Source organism: Urocampus carinirostris, chromosome 1 (assembly GCF_059441175.1).
Source record: "Urocampus carinirostris isolate Australia breed hairy pipefish chromosome 1, RoL_Ucar_1.0, whole genome shotgun sequence".
NCBI classification, from domain to species: domain Eukaryota; kingdom Metazoa; phylum Chordata; class Actinopteri; order Syngnathiformes; family Syngnathidae; genus Urocampus; species Urocampus carinirostris.
The window spans coordinates 29,512,229-29,524,527 of NC_142349.1; the positions used below are offsets into that span (position 1 = coordinate 29,512,229).

The following is a 12,299-nucleotide window of genomic DNA, read 5'->3' on the forward strand; positions in this document are numbered from 1 at the left end:
TAGCTGGACCTCTGCACGTCAGCGGCACAGGGCAAGGGTCGTTAGCAGCTGGGATTGAGTGGCAGCTGTTTCCAGCAGACCCCTGTGCGTCTGAGCAGCACTATTTAGTGGCCGCACTGCTCACCCCAATTGGGGAAAGGCCTAGAGAAGGTGGCCTAAAGATTGCCCTCAGCACAGTACCCGGACAGGAAACCGCGCCTGTCGGGACATTCAACTAAGCGGGCGAAAAACAATAGCATTTAGAGTTGCAGCATGGAACATAAGGACACTCCTGGATACCAGTCTGGACAGACCACAGCGCAGAAAAATGTAAAATGTGATCAAATGTGAGAATGAAATGTCATGTTCCTAAATGTTTATCTTTATCCAGACCTGCAATCTTTGGTGAAAGCAACAAATGGCTTTGATTCCTGACAAAGAAACTAAAAAAAAAAACGGTTTAGGTTGTGCCTCGTGAAACGTGTGGTCATGGAGATCGAAGATGCGCAGTTGAGCTTCCCAATTGCCTTTGATGTCAGGTTTTAGCTTTCCAATGATTCCCTTCCATTTTTTCTCCACTCCTACACACTTGGTCCCCACTCCTCCATCTATCCTTCCATCCATCCCATTTGGTGCTGTTCTCAATGGAACACTTACACTATTTATAAAATCATCAAAGCCCAGAGCACCCAACATTTGCCACAAGAGAGATGAGGGAGAGACAGAGAAGAAGAGGATAAAATAGAAGATACATTTGTGCTAATCACACAGGGACAACGGAGTCGATCAAAAACAGAAAAGAGGAAAACAAAAGAGAACATACCCATTCCTGAACTCGTCGATGAGCATGTTTGTGTGCGTAGGAGGCGTGTTTTTTAGACATGCCTCCCACACGGGTCAGAGCTTCTCAGTCACCTGAGACATGCGAAGCATCACCAGTAGACACAAACTGTTTGCAAATCTTCACTTAGACATTTGACTTTTTTATTATTTTGAGAATCCATCGGAAGTACGGGCACCGTGCCCAGCTGGCAGCTTCCTGGCTAACGGTCAAACACAGGAGACAGCCAGGCCATTAGACTTCAAAGGCAACTTTAGCCGAAAACAAGTACAGATCTTCCAAATGGAGAACAAAAAAGTCTGGAAGGTGTTAATAGCCAAAGCAGACAACTCTTTTATGGCCCAGGTCTAAGTGCATCCCAACTCCCACATAATTTATCGCCTTTCCTTTTTGCATAATTTCTATAGCACGTCTTACTTGTCCATTATCTCCACAGAGGAAAAAAACATAGTGACTCCCGGCTGATGTGTCACTCCAGCAAGTACAGGTCTCACAGGTTGCCAACCAGAATTTGATTTTCATCTCAGTGATGGCAACTAGAGCCGCAACTATTAGTGAGGTTGTCGACAAAAATTCATAACAGAAATAGTCAGCACTGGAAGTCATTCTCGACTATTGTTGGTAGACATGTTTTGCCGACAAATTGTGGCATCTGTATCTGAATAAAATCTCTGCTGTGAAATAGCGTCTCTGTCTGGAGTGGGAACATAAACATACAGAAATGGCAGCGTGAACATTAAGTACCCATACCAAAAGTTTTTAAGTTTGGGAGCATTTTGAGCTTGGATACGACTACTTGCAAGGATTGACCTTGGTAGCTCAGTGACGCGGGAAAAGTTAAAAAGCACCTTTAACACTTGTACAAAACGGGGTGTGGCTTACCTCAGTAAGATTTCAGTAACATTTGAACTCATACAGTATTGATGACATGATTGTACATTTTTGTGACTGTGCTAAAAAAGAGCGTGTGAGCAATATGCCAGACTGTGCCTGACAAAAGTATTTCAAATTAAATAATTTGCAGTCTTAAGAACAGACTTCAGTTGTTGAAACGTTAAAAACGACAAATGGCAGCTGTAAAAAACTTTTATTCCAATCTGTTGAACACTAAATGAACTTCTACAAATGCACATATGTTTATTTACTGTTCGACTGCTGCTGATGAGCCTATTCTTGGCTTACATGGATAAAAAAAAATGTTTACTTGATTTTAAGTTATTATTTATTTATGGATTTATGCCTACTGACCAGGCACTGCACCTAATTGGTTTTAAAAATGTACAGACGCGTCCCTACTTACGACCATTCGACTTCCGAAAAACGGTAGATACAAACATTTTTCGGAATGTCGAAAAATATCCGTTAAGTTAAATTTTGTATTGTGTGCACCTATTTCCAAGTACAGGACAGTACTATAGTGCTTTTTTCCGCCGCTACTGGCGAGTGGCGCTGTGAGGGATCACCCAGCATCCACTCCGAAAAAGAAATCTGCTTTCCTCTTCCTAGTTTGAGTGTAAACATTCTATACTGTATCTCCAGCGCCCTAAGAACTTTGACAATATCTCCTGCATTCATTCAATATGGTTGATGTAAAGTGTAAAGAAAAAGCGAGCTGTTTCGTTAGAAATAAGATTGGAGTAAGAAAGCTTGATGCAGTTGAGAAAATAGTTGGATCACTTTTTTTTCAGACACCTTTTACCACAGAGGAGGAAGTCGCCCAAATGTAAAAGCTCATCTACCAAAAGTAAGTTGAACATAAATATATTTATCTTTATAGAGCATATTATTGTATGACATGTTTATTTTTTGGAACAAAACAATACAGGTTACCTATACAAGCCCTAAACATACATATAAACCTTAAACATACATCCCATACAAAATATAGCACTGAAGCAGCTTACGAAAATTTTCAATGATCGTCCAGAACCTTGTTCGTAAGTAGGGCAGCGTGTCATGATTGCTGATTCGGGGCACCTGTGAATAGCCCGTTGGTGCCAACAGCCTTGAGCGCTGATTGGTTCATGGACTCTTTTTAAACCCCCGGCTTCCAAGAGGAAGGCGTCAGACCGTCTTGCGAACCTATGCTCCCAGCTAGGCAAGCTCCATACCTTCCGACATTTTCCTGCCCTGTTTTTTCTGCCTGATACCTGTTGCCGACCTGTTTCTGGACCCCTTTCTGCCCTGCTCTTCCATCCCGACCATCGACCTGTTTTGCCCTGTTTCCTGCCTGATACCTTTTGCCGACCTCTTTTCTGGACTCGATACCGCCCTTGCTCTCCCCTCTCGGCTACCGACCAGCTTTCCTGCCACCCACGACTATCCCCGCTCGACACGGTAGTGCCACTTCCGCGTTCCTGCCATCAGCTACCCGTGTCTGACAATCGTCGGATCGTGGAAGCAAGCACTGCTTTCTTTTTCAATAAAACTGAGTTAAATGAACGCTATTAGGTCCTGTCTCCGTTTCTGGCTTATGACACAGTGTCTGTATCTATATTTTATACGAATATGCAGTATGTTCAATAAAAGATGCATTTTTCGACTTTACCCATTTTTTGTCTTTATTATCAAGTTTCCACATTGTTAAATCAACCTTATATTCAATTTGGGAAAGAAATAATAATCACCCAATTATTTGACTAATTGTTGGTGACTAGTTGACTATTAAAATAATCGTTAGTTGAAGCCTTAACGGCAACGTGCGAGCAAGAATGTTGCACAGCAAAAGTTTATCGTCACAATTGAAATAAATCGTGTTTTGTTGCACTGAGAAACGATGAGTTTTTTGAAGTGGTGGCACAGATAGACACTAAGGTGCTACAGCTCCTGCTTCTCTGTCTAAACGTTTCCTTTTGCCAATGTTTATTTTTTACTCATATTATGAAACGGAATATATATAAAAAATTATGACTGTGCAAAAATCGCCTTGGGTTTAAATTGATTTGCTGCAGGCTCGTGATACTCTAATAATTGGTCTTGGCCTTCTGTAAAGTAATCGTGTCCTTTCATTTTCATTATTTACTGAGCGAAAATCGTGATTGGAAAATGATTCATTATTCGGCCATATAGATGATGTTGCATGGATGAATACATTTTAGATTTCAATATTAAAACATTTATCAGAGATAGCTTCATTTGACCGCTCTTTTATCATTCCAAATGCTTTACAATTGTACCCTGCCTTCCTCCCTGACACGCACACATTCACATTAAAGCTCTCAACAGGGAACAATTGTCCATTATTGCAACTCAGAAACAGTGGAGGACACTCAACACCCTGTTAAACACTGAGAGCCATTGTTGGCATAGTCATTTAAAATCTCACACATTGAAAAAAGTACAGAGAACTAATGGAAGCCACTCACTCAATTTTTTTTCAACAAAGCATAATAAAGCAAATGTACTTGGGTCACGCGGAACAAAAATGCACCTAATTTCCCAAGATTTCAGATCGGTTGCTAAATTGCCTGGTAAATCACTCGAGCACATTGAGACCCATGGAATTGTTAGTGGAGGAGAGTGAAAAAAACCTTTCCAACATACAGGGTAGAATTCTGTTGCTTTAACAGTTACAAAAGAAAGAATGTTGTTTGGCCTTACTTAATAATGACAGAAATATACAGTAATCCCTCGCAGTATCGCGGTTTGGATACTTTGTGAACTTTGAAGTGAATTGAATTTTCTTTATTGTCATTGATACTAACATATCGAGCATTGTGTTTTGCAGCAGACAACAAATGCTATCACAGGGGTAGGTTGTATGTGTGTTGGGTAGGCGTGTCTATCTGTGTGTGCGGACGTGTTTGGCTGGTGTATGCTATCAGTCATACAGTTGGGGTGGGTGGGCACACACATCAATGTGTCCTCTTAAAACATACTGCGAAGCATGGCTACAGCTAAAGCTAGTATGTCAGCGGCTCGTTGAAAAGAAATCAATCAATTAAGTCGGACTTTGAGGAAAGTCTGAAGAGCGCAAAGTAATAGTGATCACCAGCAGGTGCTCAGCGGATTGTTATCGGATCCAGTATGAGACTGAGGCAGCGTCAGGAGAGAAAGCAATAGTGATCTGCCTTACTGTTATGTCTACGTAACAAGCCATCCCTGCCGAGCATGTATCTCATTAACACCAGATCCATTACCCATGAAACGGATGACCTAAAGCTAATACTCAGGGGAAAGTGGCTCAGGAAGTAGAGCGCTCGTCTTGGGATCAAGAGATCGCAGTTCAAATCCCGGCTCCTCCGTGTTACATGTCGAAGTGTCCTTGGGTAAGACACTGAACCCCTAATGCCCCCAATAAGCAGGTTAGCGCCTTGTATGGCTGCACGGCCGCTATTGGGAAACGTGAAGCACACTGTAAAGCGCTTTGGAAAGTCTTGACTTGAAAAGCGCTATATAAATGCAGATCATTTCACATTTCATTTCATACTTTCGGGACGATTTGTATTTTAATCATCGTGGAGACCTGGGTGAAGTCAGGTCTAGCCAGCCTCTCTCTAAATCGCTTTCCTACTCTGAAAGGAGAAGCCCTCCAATGTATTTGTACTTTTGTATAACGACAATAAAGACCATTTCACTGCAATTCTGTTTTTTTATTTGTGGATATATAGTATTTACTCTGTTACAGTTGTATACTTTCAGACAGTAAGAACCTCTTATCAAGGTAACTTTGACCGTTGAGGGCTTTTATTAAGGTGGGTCGTTCCTTCACGGATTTTCACGTTTCGCAGGAGGTTCCATTAACCGAGATAACCGTGTAAATGATGTGGAAAATGAACATTTTTTAAAACTAGCTCCAGTGAAGGTAAAATTTTGATCCTGTAATTAATGCTTTTCTACTTCGCGTGGGCAACCTCGAAATGTGTACACAGTTTGCTACAAAGCTGAAGGCAGCGGCTTCCCAGAAGAATCGTCAGAGACATTCCTACTTTTTAAATCAGGAAGAATTCCTGTCCATGGCACCTTTTCTAAAGATAGCCTCCAGAGTTAGCCTTCCTTTTGGCATAGTAATCATACGTTTGGAATCGAACTCTCTCCCTTTGTGTTCCGTCTTGAGCATATATTAAGGAAGGACGAACACGTTCTCACAATCTGAACATAACACACTTTGCAGTCATGTCAGCTTTTCTTGTTTCAATAAAGAAAAGGCATTTATACAAATCGATAGAAGTTAACCAGCATTTGTACATTGATACTTTTCTCCTGACAAAAAAATATTGTATGTCTTTCCTGACATAAAGTCAAAATCCCTGTCACACTATGAGGCTCCCCCGCAGTGCATTCCTAAAGGACACCATTGACGTACCACATATTCTCCCGGGCTAATTATCAGCTATCGAACCGCTGTGCTGAACAGCACCCCTTCCATCTTATGGCACAGAGGCAGTTGTGGTCCACAGTTGCTAGGATACATCAAAGTCCTTGAATACATCTTTTTATATATATATATATATATATATATATATATATATATATATATATATATATATATAACATGATAGATAGATAGATAGATAGATAGATAGATAGATAGATAGATAGATAGATAGATAGATAGATAGATAGATAGATAGATAGATAGATAGATAGATAGATAGATAGATAGATAGATAGATAGATAGATAGATAGATAGATAGATAGATAGATAGATAGATAGATAGATAGATAGATAGATAGATAGATAGATAGATAGATAGATAGATAGATAGATGGAATGTTTGCATCTTGAGGGTTTTTTAACTCCCATTCTCCATGCCATTTCAAAACTCTTTGATGTATTTTCTCCTTTTTTTGAGTGTCTACTAAACTATACACTTATCTGTGTGATTGGAATGAAGATGAAATAACGTATCCTCTTTTTTTTAGATCTACATGTGGCCCTAATATAAAATGAACATGACATAATCTAATGAGCTTCAATGCGTGTATATCATTGTGCTTTATTGAACAATAAAATTTGTCATGATTGCTAACTAACGAATGCTCTGGGGTTTCCTGGTCTGTTCTGGTAAGTTCATATCGTGCCCTATGTATCAAGGCACTTACTGTATCACCTGATTCACAAATGTTTCTCAAAAATACCCATCTCTAATAATCATAAATAAATAGAACCATCATTTAGTATAAATATGACATAAAAACGTGTTTGTGTGAAAACGATGTAAAATTGTGAACAAGAGGGTGTGAGGTTTCCTACCTTGACACTGAAAGCCTTGCTTGCCAAAACCCCTACAAAGAGAAAAGGAACAGGTTGAAAAGTTGTCCAGGGACTGTTTGTTATACACAATCATGCAGACCGTAGTTCTATTGTGCATGTGTTAGGTGTGTGATCATTTTATATTGTTGCTACACAATGGATTCAGTTAGAGCTGCGATTAACAATTCTTTTATTTTTTGATGAATCTGTCGATCATGTTTTTATTACTAATCGATCAATCTCATTTTTTTATTTCCTCCTATTCAAATATAAAATATTTAGACGGATAGATATGTAGTTCACAATGCTCAGGAATATTCTGGAATATAAAATCGTAGAAAATCCAGTATTTGCCAAATAGCTTAACAATAAACAAAAATACAGGTAAATACCTGCAAATATTTAAGATTCTTTTTATGAAGTGCAAAAAAATGAAGGCCCCATTGGAGAAGAATGCGAGTAGTTCCCAAATGTCATCTTATTGTACATTTAATGTTTTTATACAGCACTTTGATTTGCATTTTAGTGCCTGAAAAGTGCCATATAAATAATATGGATTTGGATCAAGATGACCTCAGGCATCAAAATACAGTCTCAAAGCGTCTTCTGCTGAACCAAAGCGCTACTACGTGTTCGTCGCTGATCAAGTGGAAATTCAACAGACTCTTTTATTTGCATTGCATTAACGTGCTGAGTGCGGCATAAATCGCCCGACACAACGAATCGAAGATAAATTTTTGCCAACACTTTTAATAATCAATTTTAATCATTTTCATCGATTCGTAGTTGCAGCACTTCATGCAATCACTTTGGATGGATGGACTTTTCTGTGTCAAACCATATGTCTATTATGAAATCAAAATCCATCAGAACAAGGTGCATAATTGCAGTTCTGTGAGAAACACACATCGTGGCTAAAAATAAACATGGCAATTCTGGGCGAGCTAGAGACAAAAGTGAATTTGATAACTCAGACTTAGATAACCAAACCTGGTGGGATGGTGACATGAAATCAATTAGAGACAACAAAGGCAGCTTGAGTATAGGTTGAACGACACCTTGTATAGGCTACTAGCACAGGAAAATGGCGTACTTGTTGATGAATGTAAGCTATTAGAAAGACCAGCAAATTTAATTTTGACTGCCTGACAGCTAGCATTTTACCTGTTGTACTATCATCCATCCATCCAATATCTGCACCGCTTATCCTGAGTAAGGTCGCAGGGGTGCTGGAGCCCATCCCAGCTATCTTCGGGCAGTGGGCACGGGACACCCTCAACTGGTTGCCAGCCAATCGCAGGGCACACAGGAACAGACAACTCACTCGCTCATTCACACCTAGGGACAATTTGGCCCGGCCAATTAACCTGACATGCATGTTTTTGGAATGAGGGGAGGAAACCGGAGTGCCCGAAGGAAACCCAGCCAAGCACGCGTAGAACATGCAAACTCCACACAGGAGGTTTGACCTGTTGTACTAGTAAAACCAAAATGAAAAATGGTTAACAGATTAGCCTCACTATGGAACTATGTTAAACGTTACTGGTATGTAGACATGTATTGTTGTTGATGTACTAGTACGCTCTACATTCTCCAGTAGAACGGCAGAGTGGCTGGAGTTTGGGCACAGATTACCCTGCCTATAATCTTTAGTAATCCCTCGTTTTTTGCTGGGGTTACAGTCAAAACCCGTGAAGTAGAAACATTTATTTATTAATTAATCACATACTCCAATACATTAAACCAAATAACAAATCCAATTTACAACCTCAAGTATTTGTTTAACAAATAAAAGTACTGTACTTTGTAGAGGTTGTTTTTTACAAATGATTTCTGTACTGTCAAATTACAATTTTAGAAATATTTTTTCCACAATATTGCACAACTGTATTGATTAAGGACACAATTTGATTTACTTCATATTATACTTTGTTGACATCATACAGATGTCATGGAAAACTGCACTTACTTTACAGTCGGCAATCCTATTCATATTGGACAAAACTATTAATAAATTTGAAAAACATGCCTGGAGCTGAAAGACCATTGTATGGAAAGAAATACATACTGTATCTACACAATAGTCATCGGAAAATGTTAAGAATGTGTCCTGTTTCCATTTGTAGAAACCTTTTTAAATATGCATCGTTAAACTATTTTGAAAAAGCTACAGGGAACCACAAGGAAGCGCAAAAAAACACATGTGGCTTCAGAGCAAGTTTAGCAGGTGGAGAAGATCACCTTTGTTGGCCATAGAAAGCACACTCACATTTTTGCCCCGGCTGTCAGTGCTTTTTTGGTCCAGAACCTTTTGTGGACATAAGGGCTTTTAGAGAAAATTGAAAAAGATTTGACCGTATGTAATCAGGGTTCGTCAAGGTGTTTTACGTACGTGTACACTCAAATTGCAACGCCATTGGCAGGCAGGCAGAAAAAGGGGAGGGGCTATTTTTGGGCCAATCAGAATGCAAAACGCAATGCACACGATACACGAAACCACGATAAGTTAACTGCGATACATCAAGGGATTAATCTATATTAGTAGTTCCCAACCTTTTCTGTACCACAGACCAGTCTAATGTCTGACGATATTATTGTGGCCCAGCCCAAAAATAACATTAGTGAAAATAACAATAACAATAATAATAAAAACCCAAATTCACTGTGTAAACATCAAACCACTAGGGATGAATGAGCGAGCGAATTGTCTGTCCTTGTGTGCCCTGCGACTGGCTGGCAATCAGTTTAGGGTTTCCCCTGCCCACTGCCCGAAGATGGCTGGGATGAGCTCCAGCACCCCCGTGACCCTACTGAGGATACGCAGAGCAGATAATGGATGGATGAATGGATGTAGATGACATACGAAAATGCATTAGGTTTTATCTCATTAAACCTTTTTTTAGTCAGGGAAAAATACCTTGGTGTATCTGATGATGAATCGGACTTTGAAAGACATTGACTTAATACATTGTAAATTTTATTTCAGTATTGTGTTAATAGTTTACGTGATCAATAACAGATTTTAATCATCACCTATTCAACAACATGGTACCGTGAGTAAAAATAGTGTGATGATGAGAAACAATCTAAAGCCTTTACTCATATCATATACATTCCTAGCGCTCTAGTGGTTAAAATTTGACGCTCTCACCACAACGATCCGTGTCCAATTCCCGCTGTATTTTATGATCTTAGTGTACAATCAATGTTTTTATGTAGCACTTGAGTTGCAAATTATTGGCTGCAAAGATATCTACAAATACATTTTTATTTGATTTAATAATGCAAAAAGGCAAGAAATGCAAACAGGAAACAAAAGAGGGAAAGAAATACAATAAAAAATAAGGAAAGAAGGAAAAAATAAGATTTTTTTTTAAAAAGCAACAACAAAAAAGAACCATGTTAGGAAAAAGAACCAAATGACTAAAAATGTAAATAAAAAGAGAACATATTTGGGAAAAAACTGATTAAAAGCTTTAAAAAACAAAAGAAGATAAAAAACTAAAAAAAAAATGAGAGAAACAAGAATTAAAAAAGTTTGGGTTGAAAACAAAAACAAAAGTAGAAAATTACAAAAGACAAAAATGAAGGAATGAAGAAAGAAAGGAAAAGGGAACAAAGGAAGAAAAAAGAAAGGAAAAAAGAGAGGGAAGAAAAAGGTAGGTTATATTAGCAATAATAATGTAATATTATGCACAAAATATATATATTTTTTTAAAATGAATTATTGACAAAATTCTAATCACATTTATTTTTCACTCTACAGCGAACTTACAACACTAGTGCTCACCAAATGAAGTCGGTGCAGTGGCTGCAGAAAGTGGGCTGCTTGAAGAAGCGCGCGATGAATTTGTGGTCCTTCACTTCGTGGACGTTCTTCTGACGAAGGGCCCCTTGGCGGGCAAAGCCCCTCATGGGCTCCCGGGGCCCATCCTCGCCGTCACTGTTTCCCGCTGTACCGTCAGCCATGCCTCCGGTTCAACTTTCAGGCTTCACCGCAAGTTTGCACCACAAAACAAAATGCAATTATGAATGCCAACAAGTATGTCGGAAGAAAGTTGTCAGCGCTAGTGAGAGAGCAAATGAAAATAGGACGGAATGAACCTGCTGCAGAATGTGTGATCTTCTGATTCAATCTAAATGGAGATGGTGAGTGTGGAAGTTGCTGCGAGGCTGCACGCGCAACTGCTTTCTCGCTTGCCTCCCACGTCTCACACATAGGGCGAGAGAGAAAGAGAGAGAGAGAGAGAGAGAGAGAGAGAGAGAGAGAGAGAGAGAGAGAGAGAGAGAGAGAGAGAGAGAGAGAGAGAGAGAGAGAGAGAGAGAATTTACGATTATATTTAAAAATCTTATCTATCCGTCTTACTGTCTGTCTGTCTCTTTGTCTATCCATCCATTCATCCATCCATCAGTCCGTCAGTCCATCCATCTATCAGTATATCAAAATCAGCAGCATTTTTTAGAAACATAATAAAAGTACTTATGTGCGTATCAGGGGCGGGATGTGCATTCCACACCTAGGCCTTCAGTAGTTGTCTCTATATAAATCCAACCCTCAACAACTATTTTATAGCTATAAACTATTTACTGCAGCTGCAGCTGCGCCACATATAAAAACCATCAGTAATAACCTTGTTAAATTGCAATTTTATTCAGAAATACAGCTACATTATACCTCCCAAAAGACCTTTTGATTTATAATTTGTATTTGTTGTTTTATTTGTTGTTCAGTATGGCATAAAAGTACCCAAATCCCAGTGTGCCATTTCAGTGTTTCTCATCCTTTTTCGAGCTAAGGCACGTATCTTTCCTATGGCATAGTACGTCTATTAATTTATTAAGTATATGTAAATTTATACTTATATAAAATATCACTTTTTTAACAAAATAATTCATTTGCGAGTTTTGCAAAAGTTTTATTATCCTTTGCATGGTTTGCTTTTTACATATAGAAATAAAAGCTGAATTTTCAAGTTTGTCACTGCTGCACTTTGGCTTAGAGAATGTAATAGCAAAATCTCCCATTCAAACAAACAGCACTGGGGAAGGTTACAACTTTTCAAAGCTGCTTTCCAAAATGAGAGTAAACACGTGATAAGGGGAAACTCATAAAGCTGATATCCCTCTCTGATTGAAAAAGGAGAGTAAACAACTAAAGCACAGCTGTTTAGCTGCTTTCTTTAGCTATTAAAACGATTCGAGAGGATTGCCCATGTTGGTTTTACGGCTTGCTTGCTTTTCACAAACTCTCAGATTCAGATTCAGATTCAGATTCAGATCTA

At 39.0% G+C, this 12,299-nt stretch overlaps 1 protein-coding gene across 3 annotated transcripts in view; it reads right to left on the reverse strand.

Annotated features, from left to right (window-relative positions):
- Nucleotides 1-11,196, reverse strand: part of prkcbb (protein kinase C, beta b) — a 134,420-nt gene extending 123,224 nt beyond the window's left edge. For 2 of the 3 annotated variants that reach the window (XM_088333973.1, XM_088333956.1), the window contains exons 1-2: nt 10,808-11,190; nt 7,018-7,049 (exon numbers count right to left, since the gene is read on the reverse strand). In XM_088333973.1, coding sequence (XP_088190099.1) covers nt 7,018-7,049; nt 10,808-10,986 — 211 coding nt within the window. In that variant the 5' untranslated portion in view covers nt 10,987-11,190. Of the gene's footprint in view, nt 1-7,017; nt 7,050-10,807 lie in introns of all 3 variants that reach the window. The other variant, XM_088333965.1, reaches the window with a different exon arrangement.
- Nucleotides 11,197-12,299: the final 1,103 nt, after the last annotated feature.